The 13731-nt window shown below is 35.8% G+C and overlaps 1 protein-coding gene across 1 annotated transcript; it reads left to right on the top strand.

Annotated features, from left to right (window-relative positions):
- Positions 1–6744: 6744 nt before the first annotated feature.
- On the top strand, positions 6745–11010 carry LOC149821521 (uncharacterized). Its single transcript, XM_089982723.1, has 5 exons — positions 6745–7077; positions 9223–9247; positions 9343–9500; positions 9577–10020; positions 10426–11010. The coding sequence occupies exons 1-5, from the start codon at positions 6820–6822 to the stop codon at positions 10660–10662; spliced, it is 1122 nt and encodes a 373-aa protein (XP_089838849.1). The 5' UTR covers positions 6745–6819; the 3' UTR covers positions 10663–11010.
- Positions 11011–13731: the final 2721 nt, after the last annotated feature.

The following is a 13731-nucleotide window of genomic DNA, read 5'->3' on the forward strand; positions in this document are numbered from 1 at the left end:
TGCAGAAGGTGCTTGACCAAGTCAAGCCTGATCATATTCACCACTTGTCTGAAGTTGCATTCATTGATAGTCGGTCAGTCCTGGACTTTCATTTCTTGACCAGCCTCTCAGATGAGACTAATCTATGTTCTTCACGTAGAGAGAGTTTTGATACTACAGTTAGAGGTAGACGGGATGGAAACACAGTGCGTAGTGTCACAGATGACACTCTTTTCTTTATAGAGCCTCATTGAGCGATACTTCATGTCCATTGATCTCATGGACGATGAGGGTTTTTCCAGGGATCCGTCTGGCTGGGAACGTGAAACTTAGCGCTTTATGGGAGGCAACTCATATCTTGTATATTATTAGATTTGCTTAGAATTTATAGATTTTATTTTGTTTTTACTTTTTCATGAGTTTTTCATGTTCTTTTTGTTTCATCTATTAGTTTTATGTTTTGTCATGTATACATTGCATTCATTACATTCATAGAACGTGTATTTTTAATTCATGTCAGGTCATTCTACTCTTTTCCCTCATTTATTTCTCTCATGTGCATTCAAGTAGTTTCATATAAGCATGGGGGAGTGCCACTGGGACAGTGTCATTCAAGCATGGGGGAGGGTGTAGTTTGCACATCTGGATATTTCTGTTTACGTTCTTGCACATGTTTACACATCTCTCATGAAAAGTAGATTTTTAAAGAAAAAGTTTGAACTTATATGAATGTTATTTCAAATCTGATGTTTTTAGAGGATTTTTAAGCCCCACGAAAAAATTTTCTGACATAGATCTAAAAATTATGGTTGTTTATGTGGATTTCAAAGAAATGATGATAGATACATGTTAGAATTTATTTTGAATCATAAATATGAATATGCACAGTTCTGTATTTTTGAAAAACTAAGCAAATGAACAAAAGCGTAAAAATGAGCTCAAAAGAAAAAAAATAGCATGCGTTAGGTTGTTTGGATAATTCCACAATCCTTAGTAGATGGAACTTAGATGTAAGTTAAAACTTTTAATTCCATTTTCGAAAAGGAGAGTGGAAAACTTCGTGATCCTATGTAACTGAGAACAGATACAAGTTGAAATGTTTGACACTCATGTTATAAGGGTGAATGAAGGAAGTCACTTTTATGTCTTAGTTGATATCTTTTGGTATGCATTGAAAAAGTATAGAAGATATTGACATTGCACAAGGCATAAAAGCAGACCACACGCAAGCTATAAGAGAAGAATAAGTGCGCAAAAAGAAAAAACGTGAAAAAATAAAAAAATCGAGAAAAGAGCTGAAAAAGAGAGAAAAGTTCAGTGCTTAGAAGTGTGATTGAGAAAATCTGTGCAGAAAACATATGAGTGAGGATAAGTAAATAATAATATGTTTTTATTGGATTTTCTAAGAATAAAACATAAATAATTGTGATATTTAGAAAAGTGAAAGAAATTCTTTTTCTGTGGTGGTGCATAAAAGACTCTAATTATATTTCAATTTTGAAATAATAGGAAATATTTGTGAAAATAAAGTCTTTGATTATCTACTACTTGTGAGGATGTGTAATATTATGCACACATGACAGAGATGTTTGTGGGTAGCATCACTGCAAACCCTCACGAGACCTTACTCATCCACTGGGGTAACCCAGGGGTTGAAAGGGCTTGTTGCATGAGCTAAATGCAACCGTGATTCCTACGAAAGTGAGTTAGGTGATAGTTTGATTTCTTGCGTTTTTCTAGTTTGCTCGAGGACTAGCAAAACATAAGCATGGGGGTATTTGATCATGCATATAATTCAGGGTTATTTTATATCAAAAATATGCATGATTTTATAAAATAATGTTTCAAAAACCCAATTTTATGTTAGTTCTCGAGTAAATGTGCTAAAATGATTTAAAAATAGAAAATGCATGAAAAATAATTTTATTTTACATTTTTATGCCTATTTTAGTTTTTGTTATAGCCATAGTAGTTTAGTTTTAGTTTTCAATTAAAAATAAAATAAAAAATAAAAAATAGAGAAAATAGTTTTATATTGTTAATAAAATCATTTTAAATGTTTGTTTTTTAGAAAAGAAAAAATTAAATATAAATATAAATAGTTAGAATAGTTTTTAAGTTTCTTTATAAATAAGTTTTGATTTTAATTTTTGAAAACTTTATAATAAACTAGTTTACATAGTTTTTGTTTTTTTTTAAAAAAACTGAAAAAAATATATATAAAATAACCAACCGGTTTACACGGTTTGGGTTTCTTGAAAAAAAAACTAAAAAAATTAATAAGCAAACCGGCTTGAACCGGTTTGCATTTTTTTAAAACTAAAAAAAATTGTTTCAAACCGGTTCCAGCCGGTTTGGGGTTTTTAAAACCCAAAACTTGAAAAAAAAAACCGACGCCTCCCTCACACGGCTGAAGCCTCCTCCTTTCCCCCTCTTTCCCTCTATTCCCTCTCTTCTCTCCTTCCTCCACCATCGCCGGTGGCTACTCCTATTCCCTACCTTCCCCTTCTCCCTTTTCCTCTAATGAAATTCCAGCAGCCGGCGGTGGTGGATTCTTCTGTCCGGTGACAGCACGGTGGAGGTCGCCACAATCTCTTCCCCGATTTCTTCCAGCTCCATTTTACGGTAAGCCGATTTCTTCTTCTTTTTCTTCCTCCGATTCTTCTTCTTCTTCTTCTTCCGATATGTATCTTCTTCTTCTTCTTCTTCAATAAATTCCGTCATGCTGTGTGTTTTTTTTTTTTTTAACCGAAAAGAAAATCGAACTTTATATTTGTTGTTTTCCAAAATTTTCTTCATTTGTTGCATGATTTGTTGTATTCTGTATTAATCGTCTGCATATTTCTAATGTTCTTCATCGTTTCTTTATTTTTTTTCATAATAGAAAAAACAACAACAGTAGATCGCATGTTTCTTCTTCTTTTCGATTTTTAGATTTGATTTTGCTATTCTGATTTTCCTGTTCCTCATTCTTTTGATTTTCTGTTTATTCATTTGTTGATTTGATTTTTTATTCCGATTCATCCTAATTTTTTTGTTGTTTTACATTCACTATAGGATTTCTTGTTTTGCATTGTTAATTTCTTGTTTTCTTTGTTCATTCTGAATTCCTGTTTGCTTAATCCATGTAATTTTTTTCATGTTTCTACATAGTTTAGTTTAATAATTTCTTGTTTCAAGGTTAGTTATTTCTTGTTGTTAATTCTGTTTTGATTCATCGTCATTTTCTATTTTTTTTGCATATCAGATTTCATGTTATGTTTTGTTTTTTTTTAGCATTACATTTAATGTTTTTCACTCATTACATTTATTCTTTATCTGAAATTCTTTTCTTCTGTCATTCATTCATCTGATTTCTTATTTTGCAGTTTTTGTTTTAATTGTTTTCAATTTCTTTTCCTGCATAGTTCATTGTCTCGTTCTGCTGTTTTGAATTTCTTGTTTTGCATTTTCTGATTTCCTTAATTTTTTTTTGTTTTGTTTGTTTTACAGTATTACATTTTTTGTTTTTCATTTGATTGCATTTCATGTTTTTATTTGATTAAATTTCCTGCTTGTTTCCATTCTAATTTTCTGTTTGTTTCATTCTTTAAATTCATGTTTTTACATTACAGTTAGTTTCTCTTTTTTTTAATGCATTAAATTTCCTATTTTCTTTAATTTTTTTTTAGTTAATGTTGTTTTTCAAATTCCTGAATTCTTGTTCTTTTAATATAGTCAATTCATGTTTCCTTCATTGATTTCTTGTTTTGTTTTCATAGTTAGTTTATTGTCTTGTTAGTTAATTGAGTTAGTCATTAGTCAAGTTGATTTGTTAAAAATTGTTTAGTTAGTTAAGTGATTAATTAGCTATTAGTTAAGAAGTAATTGTTAGTCATTTAGTTGCATCTTAGTTAATTAGTTTTATTTAGTTAAGAGAATGTTGTCAATTAGTTTTGATTTTAAATTTAGTTCATAAAATTGCTTAGTGAATTACTTAGTCATAATATTTTTAGCATTTAAATAAGTTGTTTAGTATAGTTTCTATTTCTATATCTTATACTGCTCGTGTTCATTTTATTTGTGCAGGATAGCACGGGACTGGAGCGGAAGTGATTACGTAACACGAAGTACGAAGAATAAAGCTTCTTTTTACTTTTTAGTTTAGAATTAGGAATTTGATTGGGTTTGTAAATATTGCACTTTACGCCTTGTGCGAAGGGTATTCATTTGTTGTAATAGTTAGTTGTTTTTACTTTTCTTGAACATTTTACATTTCAAATAATTCGGCAATAAAGATTAGTTTAGATTTGTGTATTTGAATACGAGATATTCCCGTTCCCTGAGTTCGACCCGGTCTCATCCACTAGTGAGAACCGGTTTTTATTATTTGATGTCTAGTTTTCACATGTTTTTCATATAAAAATCTTTTCAAAATTACAACGATTTAAAAGAAGACATCATTTAATACCTATTTTTGGTCGAAAACCAAGACCCTATCATACTTTATATCGTTTGAGTTACTCAGTTTTTTAGTTCATTTTGCAAGAGTCGTATCTCTATAACGGAAGATCAATTTTCAAATCTGTAAAAAAGGTTTTCTTTATTTATTTGTCTAGTTTATATCTGAAAATTTTTATAACTTTATATATTTATTTGATATTTCAAATATGTAAAAAACCAAAATTGTTTTGTTTAATCATGGTTAAATAAGATTAATATGTAACCAGTCTTGAATTTTAACAAATTTAAAATATCAAAATGTATAAAAAGTTATAAATTTTTCCAGATATAAACTAGACACATAAATAAAGAATACCCTTTTTACAGATTTGGAAATTGATTTCCCATTGGAAAGATATGACTCTCGCAAAATGAACTAAAAACATGTGCAACTTAAATAATGTTGAATAATAGGGGTTTGGTTTTTAATCAAAATGGTAAAACAAATAACCATAAAATTTTTTGAAAATTGTCAGAAATAAACTAGACTCAATAAGAAAGACACCACTTTTTATGGATTTGAAATCCAATCTCCGGTTAGGGAGATATGCCCCCATTGGTCCTAATTCAGGTACCGATTTACGCCGTAAATCGTACAATGATTTTCTGAAAACACTGTAAGTCACAATAGCGATTTACACAATGATTTACTAAACAACACCATAAATTGCTATAGTGACTCATGAAATATACTACAAATCGCTGTTATTGAGTAAGCCGTCACGCGTAAATCGATATTTGAATAAAGACCAACTTGTTAGGAGCGTATCTCCCTAACCAGAGATCAGATTTCTAATCTGTAAAAAGCAGCATCTTTGTTATTGAGTCTAGTTTATTTCTGCCAATTTTTAGCAATTTTTATGGTGATTTAATACCTATTTTTAGTCGAAAATCAAGACCCTATCACACTTTATATTGTTTGAATTACTCAGGTTTTTAGTTCATTTTGCAAGAGTCATATCTCCATAACGGAAGGTCATTTTTCAAATCTGTAAAAAGGGTTTTCTTTTTTTTGTCTAGTTTATATCTGAAAATTTTTATAACTTTATATATTTATTTGATATTTCAAATATATAAAAAATCAGAACTATTTTGTTTAATCATGGTTAAATAAGATTAATCTGTAACCAGTCCTGAATTTTAACAAATTTAAAATATCAAATATGTATAAAAAGTTATAAAAAAATTAGATATAAACTAGACAAATAAAAGAAGAAAAACCTTTTTTACAGATTTGAAAAATGATCTCTCATTGGAGAGATATGACTCTTACAAAATGATTTAAAAACTTGTGCAACTCAAATAATGCAGAATAATAGGGGTCTGGTTTTTAATTAAAATGGAGAATGAAATGACCATAAAAATTGCTGAAAATTGTCAGAAATAAACTATACTCAATAAGAAAGACACCACTTTTTACAGATTTGAAATCTGATCTCTGTAACCGGTTCATTTTTTAAAATTGAATGGTAACTTTCAGAAGACACCATCTTCAAACCAGAAAAAAAAAACAAAAAATTTTGTAGGAAAGGGTGTTACGAAAACCTTTAGCAAGAAACAACCGAGCCCCCCGCCAGGGGCGCCCCCCCTAGACCCTCTGCTCACTGATCACGCAGCGGGACCCGCACTGGGGGGGAGCCCCCAGACCCCCCTCCTGCAAGGGCAAAAACTCTAAATCAAGTTTCACAACTCATCAAGTTGAATGATGCTACCCACGCTGGGAGAAGCCCCCAGACCCCTCTCCTGTAAGGGTAAAAACTCTGAATCAGGATCCATAACTCATTTAGTTGAATGATGCTACCCACGCTGGGAGGAGCCCCCAAACTCTTCTCTTGTAAGGGTAAAAACTCTGAATCAGACTCCACAACTGTCAATGTGCAGGTCAGTCGGTGCTTAATGGAGCAATGTATGATCTTTTGTTGGATGTGCACAGAAGCAAAAAGAGAAGGGAGAGAGAGAGGGAGAGGATTGATGTTCATGACATCTTTCAGGAAAGATTTCTTTCTCGGATAATCCTGCAGTGCAGAACGAGAATCTTAAATAATCATCTTCGGGGCACTTAAGTCTTTACAACAACTCTTTTTCTATAATCGTCATTTTTTTTTCAACAACAGTGGAGAGGGTACTTAAGTCTTTGCAAATAAATGCTGACAAACATACATGGGATACCAGACAAACATGGTGGTGCTTTTTGGGACTCTCGAGCATGAGATGCCCTATTCGGGGTAACTCGGGGGTAACATATAACCTGGTTCGCTTTATTTCCGCCACTGAGGTTCTTGTTCCTCTCTCTCTCTCTCTCTCTTTTGCTGCATTTCTTCTAGTTGGAGAGCAAGAAGACGAAGGGAAGGTCTTTCGATGGAAGTTCTGGGTTGCTTCTGCTCATCAACGACCTTTCTCGAAGGTGTCGGAAGAGATCGTCCCTCGCCCTCTCCCTCACTTACACTTGTTCGAAGCATCAGCTATCGTGCTTTTCATAGCTTCGTTCCTCCAAAGATTCGTACTGGTGGTGGGGGCTTTCATCTTGAGCCGAGACATATAATCACCGGGCCTCTCCGATCATCTCCACCATGGTCGTCGTCGCCTCCTTCTCCCGATCCGTCCGACGGAAAAGAGGTACTCGTTGTTGTGTTTCTTGCGGCCTCTTTGGGTTGGGTTTCGATTTCGGTTTGCTCGCTTCTAAATTTGATGATGGGTTCTTTTTTCTTGGCATTGTTTGTCTAAAAGATTATGTTCGTTCCACTCGTGTTATGCTGGTCTACGGTGTAAAGCCATATTCCGAGCACTAGCTTTTCGCTTTTTCACTTTCTTGGTCTCTTGTGGTCTTTTGGAAAGTCTGTTTTTTGTTATTTTGGGGAAATTTTGGCAAACTTAGTTCATTGGTTCTTCGAATTGAGCGTGCGGTTGGTCATAAACATGAGAAAAGAATGCTATATTTTGTTTCAAGATTGATATCTGCCCATTTGAATCCCTTCTTCTTCCGGTTCATCTTCTCCTCTGCCCCTCTCTTTGCATCTTTCTTTGAGATGCATGTGCAGTAACATACTTCTTGTCTTTGAATTGAGTATGTATATCTGTGCTGGATGCTTTAGGATGGTTTTAACTTATATATGAATAATGTACCTAGCATATCTAAGGTCATTTTGAATCGAATGTGGGTTGCGTTGGTTGAATAATGATGTTTGGTTAGTGGGTGATTGAAATCTTAGTTTTCTTGGACATTTTAATATTCATGGGACAATCCAACCATGATTTTATCATGCAATTGTTGTAAAAATAGCTGAAAATGACCGAAAAAATCTAGTCCAATTGGTTTTATTTGGGAAATGACAAGTGAGGACCAAGAATGTTGTTAAAAAATGGCAATGGAACATATGAACTTTTACATCTGATCTTAGTGGGTGATGGTTCTTATTTCCACGAAACTAAGAGGGCAACAAGTGGTCAAGTAACTGGAATCACAGGCTGGACGTGTTTGGGGAAATTTTGGCAAACTTAGTTCATTGGTTCTTCGAATTGAGCGTGCGGTTGGTCATAAACATGGGAAAAGAATGCTATATTTTGTTTCAAGATTGATATCTGCCCATTTGAATCCCTTCTTCTTCCGGTTCATCTTCTCCTCTGCCTCTCTCTTTGCATCTTTCTTTGAGATGCATGTGCAGTAACATACTTCTTGTCTTTGAATTGAGTATGTATATCTGTGCTGGATGCTTTAGGATGGTTTTAACTTATATATGAATAATGTACCTAGCATATATAAGGTCATTTTGAATCGAATGTGGGTTGCGTTGGTTGAATAATGATGTTTGGTTTGTGGGTGATTGAAATCTTAGTTTTCTTGGACATTTTAATATTCATGGGACAATCCAACCATGATTTTAACATGCAATTGTTGTAAAAATAGCTGAAAATGACCGAAAAAATCTAGTCCAATTGGTTTTATTTGGGAAATGACAAGTGAGGACCAAGAATGTTGTTAAAAAATGGCAATGGAACATATGAACTTTTACATCTGATCTTAGTGGGTGATGGTTCTTATTTCCACGAAACTAAGAGGGCAACAAGTGGTCAAGTAACTGGAATCACAGGCTGGACGTGTTTGGATCACCCACTTGTCTTGCTAAATGGGAATAGGCTGGGGTGTGTATTATGGAGTTGGGGAGCAGAACATAGTATCACAGCTTATCTCGTAAATCCAGGTAAGGTGGTTGCATCCAGGCACAGCAGGAATGGAACTGAACCTTTATAAGTTGTTGTGGTTAGAGTTAGTCAGCCTGTCACAATCAAGAAACATGTGATTGGTATTGTGGCTTGTTATAACAATCAAAGATTAATGAGGAACCTGGTGGTAATTGGTGTTGAATTTAATACCAATGTATGGGATGGCTCTGTAGTTAGGGATTTATATGCAAATATTGACAAATCATGTCTGTAGCTAACCAGAAATAAGATCCAGGCTATAAAGAAAGAAAGCAGTTTGCGAGGTCTTTTTGCCAGACTCTTGGTTCGTAATTTTTTCGATCAGTGAGGAAGCAGCCCATGTTGATTAATAACTCTCAACTTAGACAGCTGTTTGTGAAATGGCAGGGGTTTTGCACTTGGTGCTGTAACTTGTCTTTTGCTATAGATTTAGTTGATAATTTATGTCAACGTTTGCTTTATGATCTATAGTTTCCATTCACTAAGAGCCTTCGACTTTTTGCAGTCCTACTATTGTTCCTTACTTTTTCTTCATTTTGGTTTTTGTGTTTTTTTCCTCAGGTTGGCTCTGGATCTCCTGAAACAAGTAGGATGCCTTTGCATCTTCTAAATTGGATCTGATTGTAAAGTTTATTCGTTGATCATTGCATAAACATCCACTCTCTGTTCATGTGATAACAGGTGAAGCGACTGTCCATGTCAGATTTGTTTTGCAAAGAGAATGCTTATTCGGACAACAATTTTTTCTGGTTGGTGAAGATCCAATATTTGGTGCATGGGATCCATCTGCAGCCATTCCTATGGACTGGGCAGAAGCCCACATCTGGACAGTAGAACAGGTGAGAGAAAAAGAAAGAAAAGTAGACTTCATGGTGAGGTTTCTCCTGTTAGACTAATGGTTGCATACCGAAACAGGATATCCATATGGAAACTAAAACTCAGTTCAAGTTCATACTGAAAGGAGTATCTGGAGAAATTGAGTGGCAACCTGGTCCAGATCGGGTTCTAAAGCTGTGGAAAACCCAGAGGACTATTATAATTGAAGAAGATTGGGATTCCCCTGAACTTCAAAAAGCAATAGAGGAGTTGCCTGAGAATCCACTCATACAAATTCTCGCAGCAGAAGCAGGGAAGAGCAGTGGCATGGATGAGGTCCACGAGACCATGATGGATGACTGCATTGAGAATGCTGAAGGTCCTGTTCTAGTTCCAGGTCTATTTTCCACGTCCATATTTGGTTTGGGAGAAGACACTTCTGTACAAGCTGAAAGAAAAATAGAAGTTGAAATTTCTGCTATTATTGGGGAGCAGTTGACTGCTATTGACCCTTATCATGAGGTTGATCATAACCAAGCCAAGGTAAATGTTTGATAATGTGAATTTCCTCATTGTCATGTCCCTAGATTTTCATGGTGTGTTCCTCATTCCATTTTTACATGAAAATTGGTGCTTTTATATGTTCTGTGCCTTCTTGATGCATATGAAAGAACTACTGGTGGCACCTCTGAGCTTTTCACTGAGCTTGAGGGTGTTCATGTGAATGTAGATGATCTTAGTTCAGATGCTGAGCTTTTTTCAGTTTGTCAAAATCGATTGATTAATACGTAAATCCAGACATGGCCTTTTTTGTGATGCATTTATTGGTTATTCTGATTTCTTATTCAAATTTTGTTGGGCGATTCTCTTATGCAATAGAAAACCAAATGTGCATCCATTTTGTTGACTAGTGATGGGCCTTGACGTCCTTTCTTTTTCTTCTACAAGTCTCCACCATCTCCAAATAAGTCCTGTGACAAGCACGAAGAGCAGTCATCCAACGGAAAGCAGGATGAAGAGCTAGCAATGATGAATCACCAAGGGAATGAAGAAAACTTTCCTTCCGCAGGAGATGATAACATGGGACCAGCTGCTTCTGTCTTAAATAATGATATTGAATGGGGTCTTCAACACCTGTCTAAGTTCTTATGGGGCCTCGGTTTCCTTCATAAACAACCTGATTAAACTGCAGATGCAACAAAGAGCAGCTTACACTGGACTGCAGCAGCAAGATCTGAGAATTTGCATGATATTAAAGGTCAAATTAGTTCTATTCTTGCCTACACACTCTGTTGCATCATCATTCCCTTTCACCTCCATTCTGCCATATTCTACTTTTACATCTTGTGTGGTATCTTACAATCATTCTCATGTAAGTGAGGTGGATGAGGTTTCTCGGAGAGCCATTGTTCTGAACATAATGAGATCTGGAGTAATACAATCAATTTTTTTCTCATCCATTTCAATTATTGTATTCTGTTGTTTGCCAACTTGTTTGCTTCTTTCCTTTTATGAAGATCATTAACTTTTACCGCAGTCCAGGCTCCTACATCCACTATCTTTGGCTTTAGCGTGAATTTTGGTTCAGGCGGATGAGAAGATGAAGTGCCCGAGTGTTAGATGAATCATGTGCTGCTTTTTGTCTCTGGATATTGTCATATACTTTCTAATGTTGCGGCCAACCTTAGCAATCTCTATGGATTTTGGGTTAATGCTATTGAAATAACTAGGTTAATTCATATTCAAATGAATAACCTTCAGGCTTCAGCTAAGCACGTGCCCTGTTAAAAGTAATACTACAATCTCAACCAAGTTTGTGAGGCTTTTACCAACGTAACCATCACTAGTCTCATTTCAAGCTGATGACATCTTATTAATTGTGTACTCATAAGTGCATTACCAACCACAAGTTAAATAAATCCAAGGGACTCGGGGGACCAATACACTTATTTGTGGCAACTTTGATTCAACTCGTTGTTGGGAAGAAACCAAAAGATGCATAAAGCTTACCCTTCACGTGAATTTCCCAGGGAAGAGGCATATTTTCGTACGACATGGCCCTCTTTCCCACAAGGAGCTGAAACAAACGCTTTTCCGGTGTGTGGGGCTTATAGGCATTCACATAGAATAATAGCTTTCGTATGAAGGCGTGAGTTACAACCACGCCCCCCCTACCCCGGGGGTGCGTTTCACATGAAAGTCGGGCCCATCATGGAGGTGTAACAAACGTGCCTTAGGGCACTTTTGGAAGCAAGAAGGATGTAGGAAAAGTGATGCAAAATGAAAAATTCATACGGATTTTCCGACCCTTCCAAACAAGAGACTTTTTCTAAAAAATACATTTTTTTGATGAGAAACATTCCTCCATGGGAAAATTTATTTATACACTCATCACCATCCATCTCACCACCACCACCCACCATCTAAGCATCACCGCCACCACCCTCCTCCCTCTCATTTTTCACATTTTTTTCACTTTGTTTTTCTCATGCTACACAAACAAGGGAAAAACTCTTTTTCAAAACTTCTCATGTCAAAAACTCTCATAGGCAAAACTTTTTTTTCCTGGGTTTTTCTCTCTTTCAAATGTGCCCTTAGAAAATTCAATAAGTACTTTGCCAACATACACATCAACCTCAAAAAGTACCAAATCTTATGCAACCATCACAAACAAGGAAACACTAATGTTTACAATGCTTTGTGATTCTTGGACTTTCTCAGGACCCTGTACAACACTTTCCCAAGGTTAGTGAAACATGAGAAAAGTACAAGTTGTGATTGTGATTGCCAACTGTGATTGTTTTGCCTTGAATCTTGTAAAAGTTGGACACAAGGTAGACTTTGGAATCAACAATATCAACTTCTACATCAGTTGTAAATGTTCATCCCCACATGTGACCAAAGCAAACGTAAGTCTTTTTTTCCTCTGGTGTACTTGCATAAAGCATGCAGACAAGAGTTACTGTAAAGCACATCTTTTGGTTAAAAACCTAGTACAACTAACAAGAGGAAGATTGACCCGAGATTAGCACCCATTGACAGAAATGTGAATTTTTGTATATAAATCACAACAAATATTAGATCAATGAACATGTAGGGGTTTGCCTAACCCGAGATTGACTATAAAAATATATATATTTGACTTCTTTATGCAAGAAGACTCAACAGGTGAGGCCACTTAAATGAGAAGGAACCAACATAGCACATGCGATGGCTAGTTTCATCGTTAGCATCGTCATCAAGCGCTACTCCAACTGCACGGGATCAGCTTTAAGAGTCAAGTTTCTCCATTCCGTCCCATCTACAAATTTGGTGTTATTCTGCATGCCATCTTCAATATTCTATCATGCAGGATGGTGGGACTAACCAGTAGGATCACACATAGGTTGCAACTGGGTTAGATCTCACCCCGATTCCAATTTGACCGAAGCTAATATGGATGGATACAGGCAGGGACAGACCCAGAAACATTTATTGGGCGGCCCAGACATAAACAATATATTTCATTTATCTTTGGGGGGCCCACAAAATTTTTTAGGTATGTTGGGAGCAGCCAGGTAAGAGCTCCAATGAGTAGAAGCAGACCAAAACGTGGAACCTATCGTTTTAAGTCCGAATTTGAATCAAAATAAAACAGGTGAATAGATAGAATCAGGTCCGATCCGACTCGTTAACCTGCGTTTTGTTAAAGTGAGGCGGGTAGGGATGTCAATGTGGGATTTTATCTAATATCGGACCGAATTCAATTTCATTTAGTTGTGTTTGGTAATCCAAAACCATATCTGATTATAATCGGATGCAGATATGGTTTTGATTTTTTTGCTACCAAATCCATCAAATATTTGATATGTCAAAAAGTGGTTCTAGTATGAACTTTTCACCATCAGAAAATCCAGGTTCAAATCCGTTTGGCCAAGCCTTGGGAGTGGCGAGCTGCCTGACTAGGTGTAAAACCCATGTGACAATGTTGGGTGGGGAAGGTGAGTAAAAAAAATATAATAATAACAAAAGTACCCCGAACTGATGGGAAAGATGGTTCCCCAACCGTCTCCCCCACTCATGGTGGAAAGGGGGTGAGGATATACCTCCTCCCCCGATCATCACGTAAGAGTGTGAGGCTTATCCTCACCCACTGTGAGGAATCTATAAAGAGCCTTCACCGTGAGTTTCTATGCTCATGAGAGAGAGAGAGAGGCCTGCAACCAAAGGTTGTCGGCCACCTCTATGGTGGGAGGGAGAATTCAGGAAGGGGTT

This window comes from Nuphar pumila, chromosome 12, assembly GCF_984573655.1.
Source record: "Nuphar pumila chromosome 12, dmNupPumi1.hap1.1, whole genome shotgun sequence".
NCBI classification, from domain to species: domain Eukaryota; kingdom Viridiplantae; phylum Streptophyta; class Magnoliopsida; order Nymphaeales; family Nymphaeaceae; genus Nuphar; species Nuphar pumila.

Bases quoted from the DNA above. Each gene is read 5' to 3' on its own strand.
- LOC149821521 (XM_089982723.1), top strand. From the start codon at position 6,820: ATGGAAGTTCTGGGTTGCTTCTGCTCATCAACGACCTTTCTCGAAGGT. The intron at 9,248-9,342 runs GTAGGATGCCTT...ATGTGATAACAG, and splicing joins CTCTGGATCTCCTGAAACAA to GTGAAGCGACTGTCCATGTC. The intron at 9,501-9,576 runs GTGAGAGAAAAA...ATACCGAAACAG, and splicing joins ACATCTGGACAGTAGAACAG to GATATCCATATGGAAACTAA.